General features: G+C 34.9%; 1 protein-coding gene and 1 long non-coding RNA gene across 3 annotated transcripts in view; one reads left to right on the top strand and one right to left on the bottom strand.

Moving 5' to 3' along the window:
* The window catches only part of LOC149805795 (unconventional myosin-XV-like), a 180,016-nt gene that overhangs the window by 99,474 nt on the left and 58,057 nt on the right, over nucleotides 1–22,485 (bottom strand). For both annotated transcript variants that reach the window (XM_089950497.1, XM_089950496.1), the window contains exons 14-17: nucleotides 16,015–16,099; nucleotides 9,784–9,873; nucleotides 2,819–2,900; nucleotides 1,323–1,456 (exon numbers count right to left, since the gene is read on the bottom strand). In XM_089950497.1, the coding sequence (XP_089806623.1) occupies nucleotides 1,323–1,456; nucleotides 2,819–2,900; nucleotides 9,784–9,873; nucleotides 16,015–16,099 (391 nt within the window). The remainder of the gene's footprint in view (nucleotides 1–1,322; nucleotides 1,457–2,818; nucleotides 2,901–9,783; nucleotides 9,874–16,014; nucleotides 16,100–22,485) is intronic.
* Nucleotides 10,445–21,121, top strand: LOC149805797 (uncharacterized). Its single transcript, XR_016419794.1, has 3 exons — nucleotides 10,445–10,715; nucleotides 17,766–17,813; nucleotides 20,042–21,121. It is a non-coding gene; the product is annotated as an uncharacterized LOC149805797 (long non-coding RNA).

Raw genomic sequence — 22,485 nt, 5'->3', positions numbered from 1 at the left:
GCAGCTTGTTACATGTCATCCATGATTTCACATCAGAAATGCACCTCTCTACACCTTGGATGGTAGTATCAACTTCATTTGGGTGGCTAGATTTGTATATTTGGGTGTCATCAGTGTACAATTGGTGAGTTGGGTGGCTAGATTTATATATTTGGGTGTCACCAGTGTACAACTAGTGAGACACTGGATGATGATCTATTACACTTGAGAGTGGCTGAGTGTACAGAATGAAGAAAACAGGTCCAAGAACAGACCCCCATGGAACATCAACCAGACATTATAAGAAGTCTTCTAGAGAACCTCATGTCAGGATGACTTTCTGTTCAGGAGGATCGGCGACAATTAGATTTTCATGATGGCTGCCATTATGGTCAAACTGGACAGTAGTTCAGTAATATTTTCACTTAGGTCCTAGATATCATAAGGTCTTTAAGTGAAAACCTCATGCTGATATGACCATCTATCTATTCAGGAAGAACAAGATAGTCCAGATGGCTGCTGTGGCAGCATACTGGATTTCCAAGTGGCACCATTTTCATTTAGAACCAACTAAACATGAGATGAATGCATGTGTCAAGTTTCATGGCAAACCTCCATGTAGTTTAGGAGAAGTAGTGATAACAAACTTGTGCTAATGGCCATTGGTCAACATAACATCCCATAAGGTCTTCTAGCCTATGACCAGTAGAACTTAAAAAAAATGAAACAGAGATCTGCAAGACAATGTAACAAGATCATCAATGTACAAAATTATGCCTCCATTCCAGCAAAAATGATTTTTATGAAGGTTAGAAAATAAAATGTAAATTTTCAAAGATTTCAAGACCATAAGCCATTAGTTTCAAACTTATAAAGAAAGTGTATGAACCCTGTGAGTTCTTTTTACTATTCAGTCCAATTTAATTTTGGTTAAAATTCATTAGTTCCTGGGGGGCCCCGAGTGGCCAAGTGGTCTAAAGCGCTCACCGTTACAGATCATTGCCATCTCACCTCTGTCTGTGTGAGTTTGAGTCTCAGGCTCAGCTAACGTTGGTATGTGAGAAAGCCTGCCAGTAGCTTCTCGTGGGTTGGTGGTTCTTCCCGGGGTTTTCCAGGGTTCTTCCTCCACCAATTATACTGGCCGCCATGTATAGCCTATCTTGTGCTGAAAAATGGCGTTAAACCCTACAACAACACAACAACATTAGTTCCTGAGTTATTGAGCAGACATAATCATCTTGATGCAAGCATAAACTTAGAAATTAGGCTGGGGTCATTAATTCAAATTTTGACTGAAAAAGGTGAAAATCTGAAATGCCTTGAAAAGACAAAAGTATAATTACCTTAAAGAAAATGCTGTTAAATTTGCTGATCAAGAAGGAGTTGATGTCTGAAGGGAGGGCATACATCATGTCCGTACACTTGACATCCCCCACCACGGAGATGATGTGACGGTCATCATGAACTGTGTTCCAGTCTGAAATACATCATCATGTCATATTGCAGTGTTGATTCATACATTGCCTGTTACCTGTCAGAGAATCCTTAACTAAATTTTGAACAGCAAGATTTGCTCTATCAATGCAATTTTGTAAACAAGTTTACTTTAAATTTTGTTAATTGATAAAGATTATGGATGAAATGAAAAATAAATCACATTTCAAGTATTTGCATGGATTACAGAGTATTTACTTCATTCATTCCAAAAGTGAAAACAATGTGTCTACAATATGAAGGTCAATCCAAAAGACTGTGGATATTGCATATAAATATGAAACAAATGCATCTATATAAATCAAACTATTTTGCCATGGCTATTATCAACCATTTCTGAACGAATGTCAAACTTTTGTGAAAATATTGTTCATATAAAGACAAGTCTTTCTTTTAGACCACATAGGGTAGCACAGCACAACTTAAAATAAATGTTCCATAATTATAAAATTTCTTTATGGTAGTTTCTGCCATTTGAATAAATTTTTATATTTGTAGTTCTATATCCATAAAATTGGTTCTGTGAAAATAATGGTAGACAATTTCATGTTCCAAGAATGAAAGTCTCCTATTATTTTATGTCTCACTTAATACAACAGTTATCACTATAAAGCATCTTAGTATGAAATAAGCCCTTATATAATATGGGTATAATCATGGATCCCAAAATACAGGTTGTAATTTAACTCAGTATAAAATAGGCCCTTATATAACATGGGTATAATCATGGATCCCATAAATCACATTGCAATTTAACTCAGTATAAAACAGCCCCTAATATAACATGGGTATAATCATAGATCCCATAACACTCATTGCAATTTAACTCAGTATAAAACAGCCCCTAATATAACATGGGTATAATCATGGATCCCATAATACACATTGCAATTTAACTCAGTATAAAATAGGCCCTAATATAACATGGGTATAATCATGGATCCCCATAAATCACATTGCAATTTAACTCAGTATAAAATATAACATGGGTATAATCATAGATTCCATAATACACATTGCAATTTACCTCATTATAGAACAGCCCCTAATATAAAATTGGTATGATCATGGATTCCATAATACACATTGCAATTTACCTCAGTATAGAACAGCCCCTAATATAACATGGGTATACAAAAATCATGGATTCCATAATACTGGTTGAAATGTACCTCAGTATTAAACAGCATATTATATAACATTTACATAATAATGGATTTCATGATGCTACTTACTTGTAATCTACCTCAGTACAAGGGAAGCCTCTAAATCAAGGCACACTCTAAAGGCTCTCAGGAATAACATGGTCAGCGATTGCCATATTATCAAACTATAGAATACTCACCATCTAGCTTGTTAAACACAAAAGCTAATTCTCCTGGGATATCCAAGTTCACAATTTCTGCCTCTGCTCGAAGAATTTTCTCCTGAAAAATACAAAAGCACTTATAACAAAATACCTACCCTTGTCAGTGGTGTTCCTACAAATATTTATGACAACCATTTTGCGCATGATGCCCTAAATTTTGAATGCAACAATTCTGTGAATCTACAAGGTTTCATCTCAATGCCTTGAGAGCCATAGATTCAGTACAGTGACATGTTAACTATTGCAGGCAGTCATGAGGTGAAGAAAACACTAAACAACCATGATCTTGACACAAAAAGTACATCTGTCACAAGCAGACAAACCATAACACCAATAAAATCCAACAAATGATATTCTCAGATAGTCCTCATTTAGTATGCTTAGACAAAGTTGATACATGTACATGATTTATGTGTATTCGCTGTGAACAGAAAACCAACACAAAAAAACACACAACACAATTTAAAGAAGCAGATATGTCCAATTAATGCTAATGTTTGTGCCACTTTGATAATCTTAATAACAAAAAAAATGTTGCACCTATAAAGCCATGCTCTATATTCATTTCAGAAGACCCTATTGTTTTACTATTAAACTAGCAAACTCTGCAGTGCTGTTAATGTACCATTTCCTGTCTCTCTGCTAAAGTACCATTTCCTGTCTCTCTGTTAAAGTACCATTTCCTGTCCATCTGTTAATGTACCATTTCCTATCCATATCCTAATCATTACAATCAAACATCTGGAAGAACAAGAGAACAAGTCTTGATACCCTCCCAGCATTCATCACCTGAGAAGACCTGCCTTTGACCTGGAGCAATAGGCTGTAACTGACATTGGAATGCCCTGTAAGCAATTATAACACTAAAGTGGCATATGCTTCCAACAAAACTGGACACATATTATGTGTACTATGGATTTCTCCGTCTTGCAGGCTGATGCAGTTTGGGCTAAGTTAGATTTTGTTTATTTTGGGTAAAATCTTTGGTGTTGCTTTTTTTAATTAAGGTTTCATTTCCTTAACTGTATTTACTTCAATAATTTTGATATATATGCATTCAAGAGAAATAATAACAATGATTATCACATCATTTGGTTATTAACACCTGAAAATACTTTTCACAGACTTAGGTTCGATACGTTTCTGGAATTGTATTCAAAGACTGTTTATGTAAGACATAATCTCTCCCGGTCTTTCACAAAAACATATGCATGCACACACACACACGTAAACTGACTTTTAGTTAGTCTGGTAACAAGATTTTGTCCCATTACAGAGTCGATTTCAACATTCTTACCCATGACTGCTCTTTCAATTTCTTGTGTGTGATATGCCTGTACATAACTAGTTAAAATCTGATGATCTGAAAAGCAACTTCAACCACTGATTTCACTTTTCATGCACAATTTTCAAGCTGAATCCGGTTTGCCTAATCATCAATGTATTAGAAAACAGTGACTATGACTGCTTCACCTTCCCAAGTGAAGTCAAAACAAATGCATTACTGTGTGTAATGACACAAGCAAGGGAAACACCTATAGTGCCTTTGGCTACTGGCCAGCAAGGTGACATCCAAAACATTCTTGGTCATCAGTAGACAATATACAGATTATTATACATATACTATGTAAATATCCCCAGGATATAACAGCAGGACAATGCTTAATGTATTTTTTCTTAGATTAGCCGTGTTGAAAGGAAGAGATCAGGTGGGACGACAGACGGGCCACTCAGTCTCAACATCCTATTTTAGCCAATGGGACAAAGTAAACACAATAGCATTAGAGTAAGCAAGCAAACTTCGGACGATTGTAAAATTAATAATCTACATCTGAAACAGAATGTATCGAGGTTCAACAAATACCAATCAGCCATGTGTAAACAATTTGTGTGATAGTCAACTGATATGCATGTTGAGCTGTGAGGAAAGTCACCTTGCTGTTATTGGTGGGTTGAAAACAAGATTTAATAAAAAGACAACAACAAACAGTAAAGGATAGATGGATGCATCCATGCACGCATATACAAGGCCTAACAGTATATCAGAATGTTGTGTATGCAAATTAAACCTCAGTTCATGAGGAACACTTTGGATTTTGCTTGGTCTACAGCACAACAACACAGCCAGGTTACTCTGTTAATTGGAGTAAAGTGTGATGCCCGAGGGCACACCATAGTAGCATGATCAGGAAGGCATTGTTTAAATCATAGCATAAAATCTGAATAAATATGTTCCTTTGCACTCACTGAACTCCAGTCAGTCAATGTACTTCAAAGATGTCATTATGTCAACATTGCAAGATTAAGTCAGTTTTCAACTTTAAGGACCAACCATTTAATTTTCAGAGATGGTGGGGGCCTGGAATTGTTTTTAAAAAATTTCTGGCCCCCATATAGCTTGATAGCACACGCACATGCATGCATGCATGCTTGCGCACACACACACATGCATATCTATCTATCTATCTATCTATCTATCTATATATATATATATATATATATATATATATATATATATATATATATATATATATATATATATATGCATTTCATGATTTTGTTAAATAGTGCACTAAAATAAATCTGTTGATGAAATGATGATGATGATTATGATAATAATAATAATAATAACAATGGTATAAGGTGCATGTATTTGTCTTTAAAGAAAAACATTTAATTGTGATCCTTTTATGGAGTTCATTTGTGTATAAAGGCTAGTTTGGCCTTTTCCTGTGGGTGGCTGCCATTGACGGGTTTGACTGTTTGTACGTGTATTTTCTGTACAATATAAATGTATTGGTATCTGGCCAAGCATTTTTCATGTTATACATGTGGGTATTCACACTGTAAGTATCTAACAGTTGGAGATAAAAAAAAAATGTGTGCTGGCAACTTTAAAAAAGTCACAGCATACAAGGGGAGATGATAGGTACTGTATAATGCCCAGAATAAATTTAGGGACTAGGAACACGCATCAAAATTTAAATTTCATATTAATTTTTCCTTCTGTTTAGCCAAGGATTTTTGTTTCTTTAGTCTTTTGGGAGTACTGTGTTAAGTCTTAATCTGCTAGGAATAAAATTTTCTTTAAAAATCATATACAAAAATTGTGAATGAAATCTTAAAAGGCAATATGAAAAAAAGAAATTTTTTTAAATTTCAAAATATGTTTTTAAAAAACTTAAGCTGAGAAATAGATAAATGAACAGTTGATTGATTTTTCCTCCAAAAAAATGTGCATAATAGCCAGTAGAAATCAAATCAAACAGATACTGTCAAGTTATATTCACATAAAAGTACAATAAAAGTCACTAACATTTGATGCATGATCCCAGGAATTAATTTTCATGTTGAATTCCACCTAGACTAGAAATGAAAATGTTCCAAGATATGTTATTTGTCACATGTCACCTTTTGAATCAAGGCATGCTGCAAATATGTAGCAAGGTAATTCATTTTCTATCTGGACTATGAACAGAATAGTTCAGCAAACATTTCACTTTAAAAGTACAAGATGTGAAATAAGGCAGTGCTATAAATTCTATGTAAGCTTTTTTGTCATTATACATATGGCCAAACCTATCTTACTTGTCAGCTCTACTGAACAACCATCTGTCTTAAACAGCCACATTTTGTTAGGTCCCTTGCACACAAACTCTGTGGAAATAATCCTCTAATAAGCAACTACCTGTCTTCAGAGTCCACTTGTTTAAAAACTTGCTTGAGGTGGCTGCTAAAGGCAGTTTATGGTGTACTTGTTCAAGTAAAGAATTATACTTCAAGAAAATATACTTGTCAATAAAAAAGAAAATTCACACTCTGAAAAGTGTAATAAAATTGATTACTGTAATGATTTTTTGTAAGGTATATTATAACTGAAAGCTTTTATAATCCTTGTGCATTTTGCATCAAAAGGTTGGAACTTTAATCAACCAGAACATGTCATGTGGACAAGCATTTTTCATATTGTGCACATGGATATCCTGCCAAGCATTTTTCATGCTATGCACATGGGTATCCTGCCAAGCATTTTTCATATTGTGCATATGAATATCCTGCCAAGCATTTTTCATGCTCTGCACACTGGTATCCTGCCAAGCATTTTTCATGTTATATATGTGGGTACCTGGCCAAGCATTTTTCATGCTATGCACATGGATATCCTGCCAAGCATTTTTCATGTTGTGTACATGGATATCATGCCCAGCATTTTGCATATTATATATGTGGGTATCTGGCCAAGCATTTTTCATGCTATGCACATGGGTATCCTGCCCAGCATTTTTCATGTTATACATGTGGGTATCTGGCCAAGCATTTTTCATGTTGTGTACATGGATATCATGCCCAGCATTTTGCATATTATATATGTGGGCATCTGGCCAAGCATTTTTCATGTTTTACATGTGGGTATCTGGCCAAGCATTTTTCATGCTGTGCACATGGATATCCTGCCAAGCATTTTTCATGTTATACATGTGGGTATCCTGCCAAGCATTTTTCATATTATATATGTGGGTATCCTGCCAAGTATTTTTCATGTTATATATGTGGGTACCTGGCCAAGCATTTTTCATGTTCCATGGATACTCTGTATGCATGTCAGTCTAGCATTAGTGGCATAGGAAACAACCTCATTGCAGGAAATGTTAATACCAGTCAAGCATTAGTGCTAAAGGAACTGTCCTAAATGCCATAAAATGTTACATTCATGGTAAATCAATTTTAAATTGGAATCTTAATTATGAAGTCCTTAATGATGTAAAATTGAAATGTCACTAGGTTACATATTGTTTCTTTGTCAACCAATCGATAGAGTTATTTGCCAAAAAAAGTGTAATTCAAAGCTGACCAAATTGTTTTTTTTTGTTGGACAATCCATAAATGTGTACCTGACTGAGCGTGTTTGGTTAATGGCCAATGGTTTCCCAACTGTTTAAAGACTACTGCCTCTAAACATGAGAGGTGATCAAATTTATCTCTTGGATTTATCAATGTCCTATAACAGAAAAATTGCCCTGGGTCTGTACTACAGATGTTACATCAGTCCCTCACACCACATGGGTTACTGCACTGCTCACCACATGAACACTTTATGACAAAATATATTAAGCCTAGGCTCAAATTAAGAAAAGTGATACTAGCTACAACAACCAACTTTTATTACCTTCCTCCAAGATTTATTTGTGGACATAACCAAACAAAAAATTCACCATCCATCTTTACCAGATATGCCTGCCAATAATATCTTATGTACTTTGAGGTAGTATGTCATTTTGTGGTCAAATAATTCATGTGTAAAAATAACAGGGTAAACTAATTACTGTTGCTGTATGAAATTTCATAGCATTGTTTTCTGAAATAAAAAAATGATGCTTTATAAATAATTAGTTTGAACAGTTAACCATGGAAGGATAAGACTAGTACATGTACTAAAAGCAGCTGCAAATTTGGAACTGAATAGGACACATTTTCTAGTACATCTAATATCAGGAACATCAATGTAACTTACTCAATCTTCTTTATATGTTTTTATAGTAAATTTTCCGATAATATGACCACAAGATGAAATTTTGGAAAATATATACATACACACACATATAGAGCATTATCCTGCTAATGCATGCTCCATTATAATAAGAATTCAGATACACACCACTCCCTCGATAAATCGTGAATCCAGTTATAACGCGGGGTCAGGTGTTGATCACATTTTTTAAACCAGAAAATACCCCAAAAAATTGATCCCTATTTGTAGAACTTGAAGAAAATCGCAATCAAAATCTGTAACTGAAACTCTGATGTATCTTTCGTTTTATTGTCGAAAACGGTAGATAGGACCTGGAAATTTTAATAAACACTATGAAATATCAAATTTAAAAACAGCTCATACAATTTTTTACATTTTCTTTCCAAACAACATTCCTAGTACATCACAATTAATGATATGTAAGGAAATTTCGATCAATGAAAATGTCACGCCGAGTGGAAGCAGTACTTTAATAAATACAAAATTAAATAATTTTTTTATCAAATGAAATTTGTGTTCTAGTTCCATCTTTTAGTCCTTTTAAGAGTAATCATCATAAATGCAATGTATCCTCTTGTAATTAAATGTAAAATGTGTCAATCTACCATAACAGCTATGTCCATGAGCGTTTCTCTGAGAACCTAATTAAGTGCTGACCATGTTTTGACAACTGACTTCCGAAAGTATTTGTTGTATTGTTGTACTGAATTAAAAGCTGACCTCCTTTGTATTATCACGTTATGTCTTTCGAATCAAATAAAGGAGGTGGAATAAAAGAAAAGTTAACAGGTACGAAAATCCTACAAACTTAAAATCGAGCGGAACTGGTCGTATACCAGGTTGACTCACTTTATTTGATCAATCAAATACTTATAAATGTTATTGTGTATTTAACATAAACTAACTTAAATTAACCGACTCTTTCATAACTGTGATAAAAAAAAACAAGGCAGCCAAGCGAAATGAATACTTCGCAAAATTAAGAGCTTGCTTTCACAGACATGGACCATTGAATATTTTATTCAACAGACATAGCAAATGTTTTTTTTTAATTAAAGAATTTATGCCTCTTTATGCACAATTCTGATGGAATTACCATTATGGATAAGAACAGATTCAACTGGTGAGTACATGTACATAACTAATTATGCTTATATTGCATATTTTATATACATACAAATAACTATTAAATATGTAATAACTATTTTAAGTACTTCTTGTTTAATCTGGAACAAGCTGATAACCCTGTTAAAAAGTCCACAGTATTTCTCCCACTTGTATCCACCTAATTTTTCCTTATGTTAATGCCATGTATGATGTTGTTGGAAAAGTGATATGTCTGTCTTGGCGATGCTTTGCAGGCAAGACAAAATAAATCGCAAGAAATTATATACAGATTCGTCTAACTTACCCGTTTCTCACGTTCCATTTGGGCTTTTTCAGCTTTTCTTTTTTTTTCCAGATGTTCTTGTTCCAGTTTTCTTTTGAACTCTTCTCGTACCTGGAACATACAGGTACTATATCCATCATATTCCGTGTCATCAAATTCTGAATAGTCTGAACTTGTATAATCACTTTGTACTTCCATATCCAATTCTAATTAACTTCGTACCAAGGCGTTAGCACAAAGTCCACTCCACTAAATAAACCTCAGATTTTGGGATATATATATCCAATTTCACTAGCTGATGACTGGTAATCATAATTGCATACAATTGTTATATTTTGGCACAACAAAGACATGTAATAAAACACTGAAGTGCAATGACAGCCATTAACTGAGGAATATAATCTATATTCCATTCATGCACAACCTCCTGTAACTTATCATTCAATCTAACTGTAATAATTCACGAAATCACTGAGAACAAAAAGAAGAAAACTGGTGCTGCAGCCAAGCACATGTAGCTAAGCAATGCAAAGGCAAGAATGTTTCCTCAGCAAATGTATCTCCTGACAGTTAACACTGTCCTACACTAATAAAGGTATGTGCAAAGTGTCACTCAATCAACATCCGTCACATCTCATCTGTAATATGGTCAACAAACCAGTCAAGGCTATCATGACGCAGACTGTGACTCCATGAAATATGGAGATAAATAAGATGTTGAATAAGTGATTATGACAAAAGATCTAATGAGAGATTTGGAGGGGGTTGTGGTTTACATATCAACGATGTTAGCTTGAGGATACGAGGACATGCACATGACCTAAGGTCCTTTAACATTTTCAAGTGGCAACTGATTCACTATATACCCTAAAGATCCAATGACTTATAAAATACAGTGACTGTCATCTGGCATGTAGATTGTAGACTTCAGAATACTCACTCCACACACTAAGGTAAGGAGATTCTTGTTATATAAAGGAGGCTGGGAGTTGGGTAGGAACACCATTAAACATTGAACCAAAAATCTCATTAAAAAATCTATAACAGAATTTACAGAGAAGGCCATTCTTTGCACACACATGATCTTAGATAACAAAATAAAGGAAGCACTTTTACAATCAAGTATATAATTTTATTTCATTCTTTAAATCTGGCAAATTTTTTAAAACAAAAAATTTACATACATTTTACAAAATTTACAATTAATTTTCTTTACAAATTGTATAATTTAGATACTCCATAAACGTGATTAGTTGAAGAAAAAAAAAGTATTCATGGCTATGTCATATTTCAGGCCTCAGTGGGTGTGTATCAAGATCCGTAATTAATTAGCTACATCCTCTTTTATCTTGTTCCTCCCATTTCCCCAGGAGGTACTTTCTGGGCAGATCAAAAGGTCCTGCTGACATTCTTCACACATGACAATTTATCATTGGCTAATATGTCCATGACAGAAGGACAGTGTTAGTGTAGGATGGCTCTTGTTATGCAGGGCAGTGCACTAGAGGGCAAACACAACAGACACTGACTGGCAAGTCATGCACCACTGCCCAATCTGGGATGATGCATCAACATTTTAATAATAATATACACATCAGGCAACCGATAATCCGCAAGCATGGTTATCATTTACCTATAAGTTTTTGGTGATATTTTGTTCCTTCTAAATCATCATTTCTGTTAAAGTATCTATAAAAAAATTGTGTGTGCTTAAAATGTATTTGTCATTAAGAATGTGAGGTCCAACACATCAATCATGTACCTTACGACATGATAATATATAAATAGTCATAATTTGAAATTTAAATTTGTCATAAATTGTGTTTCTTGAAACATCCCTGCATGGACTAGTGTCATCAAATTAATCACTATATGTTTTAACCCATAAACAATTAATTTAAAAGCAGAAACAAGAAAAGAACTAAAGGCAGTGGTATTGTGGGAAAGCAAAGTTTACTTTGTTTCAATGATGTAGTACTTTTATGATGCATCCAATGTAGAAAAGTTGCATCAGTCTACTTGCCCAAAAAAAATGAGTTACTGTAGATTACTGGAATATGAAATATTGGTCACAGGGATTACTATGAATGTTTTTGGATTTTTAACATAGCTTTAACCATTTTAGTCATATTGCTATGATGTCTGCAATGTGGCAGTTTATAGTGATGTCTATTAGTGGGGCATCATGCCGCAGACATGTGGCATCATGTCCCACCCTGCCACATTATCCTGACACCAGGCCAACCAGTCCTAATACTAACTTCTTAATGCTCAGCGCCAATTGAGTCAGCTGCTAGTACCATAAGTCTCTGGTATGACTCGGCCGTGGTTCAAATTCACGATCTCCCGCATCCGAGACAGATCTGGAGTGTTCTGTCAAAAGGACTATGTTTTTCTTTCTCTCATGAAAAGCATCTATATACCAAGTTACATGACTGCAGACAATGGTGTCTGAGAAACTGTCTGGTTGCGTGCATTTTTCATATCACTTTCAACACACTATCATTATGCCAAGAAAATGAAAGCCAAGTGTCTTTCCCCATGACATACCAGGGTGACACATACCACGGTGACAGAGTCAGGCTGCTTTGGCTGGGTCCTGAATCCAAGACCCCTGGAATATGTATTGATCATTCTATCAACTTGGTTATCTGGATCCTCATCAGAGAATCTGACTTGAGCACAAAGCTTAATGCAGGTCAGTGAAATATCAAATACAGGTCATAGTGACCCAAGTGTTTTGCTTAATTGTGTAGCACTCGTCACACAACTAAATTCCAAGTTATGTGATTCTGCAGGTAACGGAAGCTGAAAAACAGAGCTAAATGAAAAGGTTAATACTGGTCATTATGGTGCTGAATATAGATCCCAGTGATCCAGTTTTGACCAAAAGGTATAGTACACTTCATGATGTGTCTTTATGGCAATTACATAAATCTGCACACAATAGTGTCAGAATAAGCAAATAGCTGGCCATGGCCTCCAGGCTGACCCCATCCCCAAGTTTCTAAGATGTGTCAGGGGTTGAAAAACAAGAAAAAATTATGATCACCATGTCAGGCAAGTGCTAAACATTTTTACTTGCCCAATATAAACTCTTACTTTGCCAGCTATTATAGAAACATATGTTTTCTCAATGGTATTACTGGACTCTCCTTGCATTATCTTTAAGTAATTGCAAACTGAGACCTGGAGTCTGCTCTCTCTCTGGAAAGCATTTATTAGCATTGATGAGTTGTGAGTGAAGCATTTGTATGAGCTTGATTAAAATAAATGGAAAACAAATTTCCAACAGAAAAGTATGGAAAAGTATGGACTTTCAAATTAAAAATTCTTGGCAATATTGTTCTTGTTGTAGGGTTTAATGCCATTTTTCAGCACATGATAGGCTATATATGGCGGCCAGTATAAATGGTAGAGGAAGAACCCGGGAAATCCCTGGAAAGAACCACCGACCCTTGAGAAGCTACTGGCAAGCTTTCTCACATACCCACATTAGTCAAATCCGAGACTCGAACCCACGCAGACAGAGGTGAGATGGCAGTGATCCATAATGGAGAGCGCTTTAGACCACTCGGTCACTCGGGGCCCCACTTGGCAATATTCACAACAAAACATTTTTTCATTCAAGAGAGATGCAGGTCAGCCCTGAATCAGCATATGCCAGATCAGTGATTAGAATTATCACTAAACTACTGAAAATTTTCAGTTGCCATTTCAAGTGGCAAAGGGAATTAATGACCCCTGTAAAGGAATTTTTTAGCCAGAAATGTAAAGTGAAAATGAAAACAACACTTTGACACTGAGGTTAATCTAGGGGTGTGAATGTTTGGTTGAACACTTACACGGACACCAAAGCGATCATTAACTCAAGTTTCTCCAAAAGTGTATTCAACAAAACTTTGCTAAATGCAATAAAACCTTTGAAACTATGCTCAATGTAAGGGTAAGACAAATCACTGAACTGTGAAATTTAGATAACAGTGACCCAGTTTTCACTGAAGATAGTAGTATCCCTCATGACACAATTACAAGTTATAGTCTCCAGTGCCAAAAGTGCATGAGAATCTCAGCTAAACCCAAGAGTTACCACAAATCAATGAACCATGAAATACAGGTTATGACCATGAGATATAGGTCAGTGGTTTAATGTTGGCTGAAACAAACTCCACACAAAACATTTAAACACTAACTTGTGTTATTAAACAAGTAATAGTATAGGAAAGATTTACCTAAATGCAGACAGACAAATATCACCAATCCACTGACCTGAACTGTTTTGCAATCCAACATAAAAATCACATAAATCTGTTACCAGCCATTTTACTTTCTAAGCAGTGCCCTGTTGACACTGTCGTGAAATCCAGTTTAACAAACTTGCTTCAAATATTCATTTTACGCACTCCAAAAAACTGTACATGACAGCATTGAAAGAAGTGTTCTTTAATGTAAATTTTTAATGAGGGCTATTTGTGAAAGTAAAATCTTATTATAACTGAATTTGTTTCTTTACAATGATGTTGAGTGGTAATCAATTCTTATACATCACAATGTCCATGTTACATTTTTGTCTGGTTATAGATAACTTAGTCCACTTAATTCTGTTATCATCATGTTTCTGTCAATCAATCTGTACTGAATTATAATATTTATGCATCTTTTCTGACCACTGAATTTGTAAAACTATATCCAGTTAGTGATTTTCTATTCCAAATACAATATCAACTGTTGTCATTTTTTCTGTTTAATGAGTACAATCAAATTTCAATGCTTTGGAACAACTTTTGCATCATTTTAACAATTAGTTATATGTGCAATAATCTGCAAGATTGAAATCTGCCAAAAAATTCACACAAGAATCCTGAACAAGAAATTCAGTGCATCTGTGCTTTACTAAGAGTAAATTATAAATCTAGAGGTTTACTGGCTGACTTCTATTACTGGGAGTAAATTATAAATCTGTGGAGGTTAACTGACTGATATCAGTAAATTAAAAATGTGTATTGACTGCTATTACTAGCAGTAAATTATAAATCTGTGAAGGTTAATTGACTGATTGCTTTTACTAGGAATAAATTATAAATCTGTTGAGGTTAATTGACTGACTGCTCTTACTAGGAATAAATTATAAACCGGTTGAGGTTAATTGACCGACTGCTATTACAGGGAAGAAATTATAAACCTGTGGAGGTTAACTGATTGACTGCTATTACTAGGAATCAATTATAAATCTGTGGAGACTAAATGATTGACTGCTATTACTAGAAATAAATTATGAATCTGTGTAGGTTAATTGACTGACTGCTATTACTAGGACTTAATTATAAATCTGTGGAGGTTAATTGGCTCACTGCTATTACTAGGAAAAAATTATAAACCTGTGGAGGTTAATTGACCGACTGCTATTACAGGGAAGAAATTATAAACCTGTGGGAGGTTAATTGACTGACTGCTATTACTAGGACTTAATTATAAATCTGTGGAGGTTAACTAACTGACTGCTATTACTAGCAGTAAATTATAAATATGTAGAGGTTAATTGACTGACTGCTATTACTAGGACTTAATTATAAATCTGTGGAGGTTAACTAACTGACTGCCATTACTAGCAGTAAATTATAAATCTGTAGAGGTTAATTGACTGACTGCTATTACTAGGACTTAATTATAAATCTGTGGAGGTTAACTGACTGCTATTACTAGCAGTAAATTATAAATCTTTGGAGGTTAATTGACTGACTGCTATTACAAGCAGTAAATTATAAATCTGGAGGTTTATGGCTGTTATTAAACAAGAATATTTTATATTTCATCATGTAAATTAAGTGAGAGAAATAGGACATCAACATCTGTAACCTGTTTCTGACAGAAATCTTACTTTCAATGTTTCTGTCTTTTGCAACAACAAAAAAAACACAATCATACAACAGATCTGTTGCAATAAACTAAAGAAAAACTGAATATCTGAAAAATGTTTAATGATTTTATATTTGTAAAATACAATTTGACTCAAAAAGTTCAGAAAAACGGTGTTAAACATTCTAAATTCAGACCAGTCTACACTCATTAATCACAATTTTTCAATTTCAAGCTAGAGATATAGAGCAGTCACTTTCCCCCAAAATTTGCATCCTAAATGAAAACTGTAACATAGGTTTTTAATGATTCTGGATAAAACTACAAATCTAAATTCAACTATTCACTCAATTTTACACTGCAACATACAACCCTATTGCAAACCTTTCTACTCACCTTCAGATATTTCTTTCTCTGTCTGTACATACGATATTGGGCCTGCAAACGGACAATTCCATTCACAAGAACATGGAACTTCCTCCTGAAAGGTTCAGAAATTCAGCGTTTGTTAGATCCTTACTCAAACTAAAAAGGTGAAGATCTAATGTAGATCATGAATAGGAATCTGAGTGGGTTTATTTGCCCCAAGTGGATATACAAATCACGACTGGACCACACATCACAAGGCTCCCTAAAAGCAATAGTAACGATAGCAGGTGTTTGATTAATTGGACAAGCATCACCTATGTCACACCATATTTGTCAGATGGATACCTGTTGGGTACACATATTTGGCCTGAGCTAAATACCACTTCTGAATCACACACTGGTCTCTAAAGCACAAGTCTAAATTTATGTCTGGCCACAGGCTTTCCAAAGTTAATTCCATATATCTAGTAGATACATTTTCAAAGTCAAGCTCAAGTGTTGGCAATTCTCTAAAATCCACTTGTGCAGTCAGGAAAGAATTAAAACATTTATAGTTATTAAAGAAAGATAAAATCTGACGATGTTACAACATAAACTTTGACCAAGTGACAGACTATTTTCCAGAATTTATTTTGTGAGCCTTTGAATATCAGTTGTAAATAATTACAAACTCAGACCAGTCTTCTCTCTCTACCATAAGCATTTGTTATTGTCTTGAAGTCTGATGTGTTTGTATGAACAAGATTAAATTAAACTGAAAGCAAAGTTTGAATTTTCTTTTAAAAAAGTCAGCAAAAATCTTGACAAAACATCCTTTTTGTTCAAGAGAAACATTGGTCATATCTTATGAAATACTCGCCCAATCCGGCAAGTGACTGGAAAATTCACTCCACTGCTGGAAATTTTCACATACTGTTTGAAGCTGAGCAAGTATATTTTCACTGCTGTTTAATCTGGGCAAGTGAATTTTCAACTGCAGATGATGTACTGCATAGCAATTTCACATGATTAAGCTTGTGATAATCTGTTCAAAATTCAAAATCTAATTCAATGATTTCTAGATTTTCTTTAAAAGGTCACGGTTGATTGTTGCTGTTGTAGAGTTTAATGCCATTTTTCAGCACAAGATTTGCTGTACAAGGTGGCCAGTATAAATGGTAGAGAAAGAACCCGGGAAAACCCTGGAAAGAACCACCGACCCACGAGAAGCTACTGGCAAGCTTTCTCACATAATAACATCAGCTGAATCCGAGATTCATCCATGCAGACAGAGGTGAGATGGCAGTGATCCGTAACAGTGAGTGCTTTAGACCACTTGGGGCCCCTGGTTATGGTTGAAAGCATTTATTCTTTACACATGATGCTGAATTACTGCACCAAGATAGAAATTCTGCCCACACCTAAAGAAATGGGATCTTTGTCTTGATATGAAAATAGATGAATCTCAGAATCTGATTAATCGCCACACAGTGAAGATTCCTGTTGTCACTGAGGCATGTTCCTATTAGTTCTGATGCCATCATGTTGATATACCTGTTCCAAACATGTGCAATTACTATTCTCACAACACTAAAAGTAACAGCTAAAAACTGAAGATAAAATTCTGTACATGTACCACAACAAAGTCGGTTAGTCCTTGCCGTAGGTATATAAAGCATCTAGACAGAAATTCAGCTGTGGGCAACAGCAAATGGGTTGTCTCCAGAGATTGGTGATAAACATCTCAGAAATTTGAAAGATTCTTTGCTCACTGCTTGTTTTGTTTTTTCTTTTCACAGAGTAATGTCCTGATTGCTTGTAATAAAGTTGCTGAATGTGTTTTGAAGGTCAGTAAACATCTCTAGTCTGAATACCTATCAGGTAATTTAATACTTGCTCCAGATCCACACAAAAAAGCAACAACACAACTGCACGAATTACCTGAGATTTTCAATGTACAAATAATATAAATCTGATCCTAGCATCCGACAAGATCTCTTTACCTTAATGGAGCTGTTATATCTCAATGCTATATGACTTCTTATTTGTTGGTTGCATAACATAAAACACTAAATTTGTACCACACATTTTTGGGTATTATGTAATATATCCAACTCCATAATTTAAATGTAATACAGAAGTTGATGGGGAATATTTTCTCTTGAAAATGGTGAATTACTGGAATAAATTTTGAACAATAACCTTTATAAACATGAGACCCGGAAGGGACCGATATGCTCTGCTCTAATGTCCAAAATGAATTTCCAGGAATGGACCATTTTTTAATTTTTAGCTGTGAGTGTTGAAAGCATCTCTGATATTCTTGAATGACAAGATTGTCAAATTAGCTGCTGTGCAGCCATTATGGATGCACGATCGTCACCATTTTCATTTAGGACAAAATTAGACACCATTAGAAGATTTGTGAAAAGCCCATGTCAATATGACCATCCATTCGGAATAATTAGTAAAAAGGTTGTCAACATGTTCATTGTGGCAGCCATAAATGATTTTTGTGGGGCACCATTATTATTTATGACCAACAGCATATATCTAAGAAGTCTGGTGGTGAAGACCATTACTTCTGAACTAGTGGCAAGAGCAAAATGTTTTAAGATGGCTCCAATGGTAGCCATATTGAATGTCAAATCCTCACCATTTACATTTTAGACCACCAGACATCATAAAAAGTCTTTTTGTGAAAACCTCTTGCTGATATGACCATCCATTCAGGACGATTAGCAGTAACAAGATTTCAAGATGGCCACTATGACACTGTGGCAGTCATACTCGATGTCTGCACATCACCATTTTTATTAAGAACAATTAGGCATACTAAGAAAGGTTTTCTGGCACACAAAAAACCATGTTGGTACGACTTTCTGTTCTGGGAGAGTTGCAATAACAAGATTTTCAAGATGGCTGCAGTGGTGGCCATATTGGATGTCAGATCAACATCATTTTCATTCAGGACCAATCAAACATCAAAGGAAAAGCCTTCGTGTGAAAAGCTCATTTCAAAAAGCCTTTCCATTCTGGAAGCATTGCAATAACAATTTTCAAGATGGCTGCAGTGGTGGCAATATTGGATGTCAGATCAGCACAATTTTATATGGGAACAACTAGACATCATAAGTGGTCTTTTAGTGAAAATCCCATGTTGATATGACCATCCTTTCAGAAGGAGTAGCAATAACAAGATTTTCAAGCTTGCCATTTCTGTGGTCATACTGGATATTCAAGCAACACCAATTTTTCTTTGGACAATCAGATCTTGACATGAATGTGAGTGCAAAGTTTCATGACAATTTTCCCAGTAATTTAGGAGTATCAGTGATGCCAAATTTGTGCTATTGGATGTACATGATGGCCCATTCCATAATTAAGCTATTCTCGCTAAGAAGCAAACATGACTTGTCTGATTTGGATTTTTAACATAGCTTTAACAATTTTTCAGTCATATCGCTATGATGTCTGCAGTGTGGTAGTTTATAGTGATGTTTAGCACTGGGGCATAATGCAACAGACATGTAGCATGATGTCTCACCCAGTCACATCATTCTGATACCTGGCCAACCAGTCATAACACTAACCTCTTAATGCTGTGTACCAAGCAAGGCAGCTGCAAGTACCATTTTTATAAGTCTATGGTATGACTTGGCAGTAGTTCGAACATGTGACTTCCTGCATCTGAGGTGGAAGCTCTAATCACTTAGGCCACAAGAGCAGTCATAAACATCAATTCAGAAACAAAAACTCAAGGAAAGAGTGACAATTGTTAAGATGTAACTTTTATGACAAATCTTTAAGTGTGATAATTCTGGGATTAAATAACATAGCAAATTTTGTTTGGCAAATTATTTAAATATCTATTATTGTATGTTTTTTTCTTTGATTTGGGGGGTAAAATATCTATGCTGGTGTCTACAGTAATATACCCCCACCATGCACTTCATAAATATCAGTTCAAAGCTCATTATAATAAATATGCACTGAATATCATACGTTCATGTTGGTAGCTCTTCACTTTGGAGGTATCTACTCTCCTGAAAAAACTGTCATATCTATTTTTCAGTGGGGGATCCAGGTGGTCAAGAGAAAATGGCAGTAGCCTTTACTGACCACTCACATCTCACCTCTGTCCACATGGATTTGAGTCTCTTCTCGACCAATGCAGGAATGTGAGAAAACTTGCCAGTAGCTTCCTATGGGTTGTTGGTTTTTCCCATGATTTTCTCCGATTTTTTTCTCCACTATATATACTGGCTGTTGTTTATAGCCTATCATGTGCTGAAAATTGGCATTAAACCCCACAAAAACAATATTTTTGGAACTTATTAAACCCCAAAATATATTAAGTACTTATGAGAAGAAAAAAATCATGCATGGAGGCAAGTATAAGACAAAAGTCATCAAGCAGACATACTGCCTCGTCCCTCACTTGTATTAAAGATTTCAAGTGGAAGAACTCTTCAGTTCTGTCATACTTGTGCTATACTTATTTCATGGTAACATAAACAAGACCTGCTCTACAAGAAACTCATGCAATGCCTGAAATAAGCTGTCCAAACATCAAAGAGCATGACCTGATGACCCCATAAACCAGTGGCATGACCCAAGGGCAAAAGTGACACAGGAAGTAAATGAAGTACATGATCCTGTAAAATATTTTAAATAAGGTGTAGATGAAGAAAAAAAACCCTCAAAATCTGCCTTGCTTGTTAACCGAATGATATAATCCAGACTGTAATCCAAAAGCGGGAGTAATTTTAAGTTGATAGGTCAAAATGTGAAATCATATTCAAAAGTATGCACTGAAAAATACAATTTAAAAAAAAAAAAACAATACAAATAACAATAATAATGGTAATAGAGTCCTTCTTGGCCTCATGGTCCCCACAAATGATATAAATCAGGGCAAAGTTGATATACGGAGAAAGAATGAGATCATGTAATATTTCTAGTATGAAGTGAATTAAGTATGACAAAACTGGAGCAAAAGTCATCCTGCTGACTCTATGGCCCAATCCAAAGATGTGACAAATTTGAATTTGGGATTGTTCTATATTTGCAATGAACTGGATAATATGTTAATTAAATATTACGTGAAGTGGGAATGGGGTTATGAAAATATAAGTGATTATAAACCTTGAATGCAAAAAATTTAACGTAAATAAATGTATCCCAAAAATAATTTCTTTATCACATGCCCCCCCTCCACCACTGGGTCTAGAGTCAGTTTCCAATACTATATTCCACATATGAAGTGAATGGCTAAGGGTTTATTGAACAAGTAATAAAAATAAAACTTCAACCTTAATTTGTCACCAAGATAATTCTATGTACTCTGACCTCACCCAGTTGCAGGAGTGGTCCCGACAGAAGGGCTTTAAATGATGATGCAATAATCCAAACAGGAATTGGTAAACGGGGTATTAAAATTTGAAATATGAGACAAACAAGAGACCCATAAGCTTGAACCTGCTCACCTGGCCAAGAGCTGGACACTAACCAGATACAAGTCAAGCTGGTTAAGAAATCCTTGTCATTAAGATGCTTTCTGAATAAACTTCTATCAATGATATTGATTGAACATGTGAAGAAAACTGTTTCAAGAATTCTTGATCTTTCATATCATCATCCAAATATGATGGCACGTCAGCATTATCTGTTTAATATTTAAAACCTTTATGCCATTAAGCTTTCTGCTGGTTGAATCAAGCAGAAGACCTTTCTGATATGAATCTGCTAAAATGCTTTTCTAGTTTTTAATAATAATGGCCATAGTTGATGGTGGATAGGCATCACTTGTATAAATCTCAAAGCTCCTGATGTCATGGTGCTGTCTGTCAGATCTGGTCAAATTCTGTTCAGTGGTTTTTGATATAGTGATTTTAAAGTTCATCTGTTTTTGTAACAATGGTCATATATGACAATGGATATAAATCTTTGTTTTATCAAATCTATTACTGCCAGAATTCTCTGTCAAAATTGGTTCAATTCGGCCAAGTGGTTTTAGAGAGAAAAATTTCTCTATATTTAGTAATAGATGTCATATTTGATGGCAGATTGGCATCATTTGTGCAAACTTGAAAACCTTTTATGCCAGGCTTGTTTTCTTTTATATGGTCAAATTTGCACCTTTTGAGAAGCTGCTCAAAGTTTTTATATTTTTTAGTAATGTAGGTCTTAAAGGAATCAAGACTGGCATCACGTGTGAATTTAAATGCCAGATTGGCATCATATTTTATGAATTTAAATGCCAGACTGGCATTATATTTTATGAATTTAAATGCCAGATTGGCATTATATTTTATGAATTTAAATGCCCTTTATGCAAAGACACTTCCTCTCATATATAGTCAAATTCTGTTCAGCAGTTATTTAGCTTTTGTCATTGGGAAACTGTTCTATTTTTAGTAATGGTGGCCATATTTTATGGCCGATTGGCATTGTTTGAAATATCTGATGGCAAAATGGTTTCTGTCAAATGTGGTTGAATTCTGTGGAACAGTTTTT

The sequence above is a fragment of the Sinohyriopsis cumingii genome, chromosome 2 (genome assembly GCF_028554795.1).
Source record: "Sinohyriopsis cumingii isolate HCF-2022 chromosome 2, ASM2855479v2, whole genome shotgun sequence".
In the NCBI taxonomy this organism is placed as follows: domain Eukaryota; kingdom Metazoa; phylum Mollusca; class Bivalvia; order Unionida; family Unionidae; genus Sinohyriopsis; species Sinohyriopsis cumingii.
Note: the sequence above shows the minus strand (reverse complement) of the source record. Positions and strands in the feature narration are given on the sequence as shown.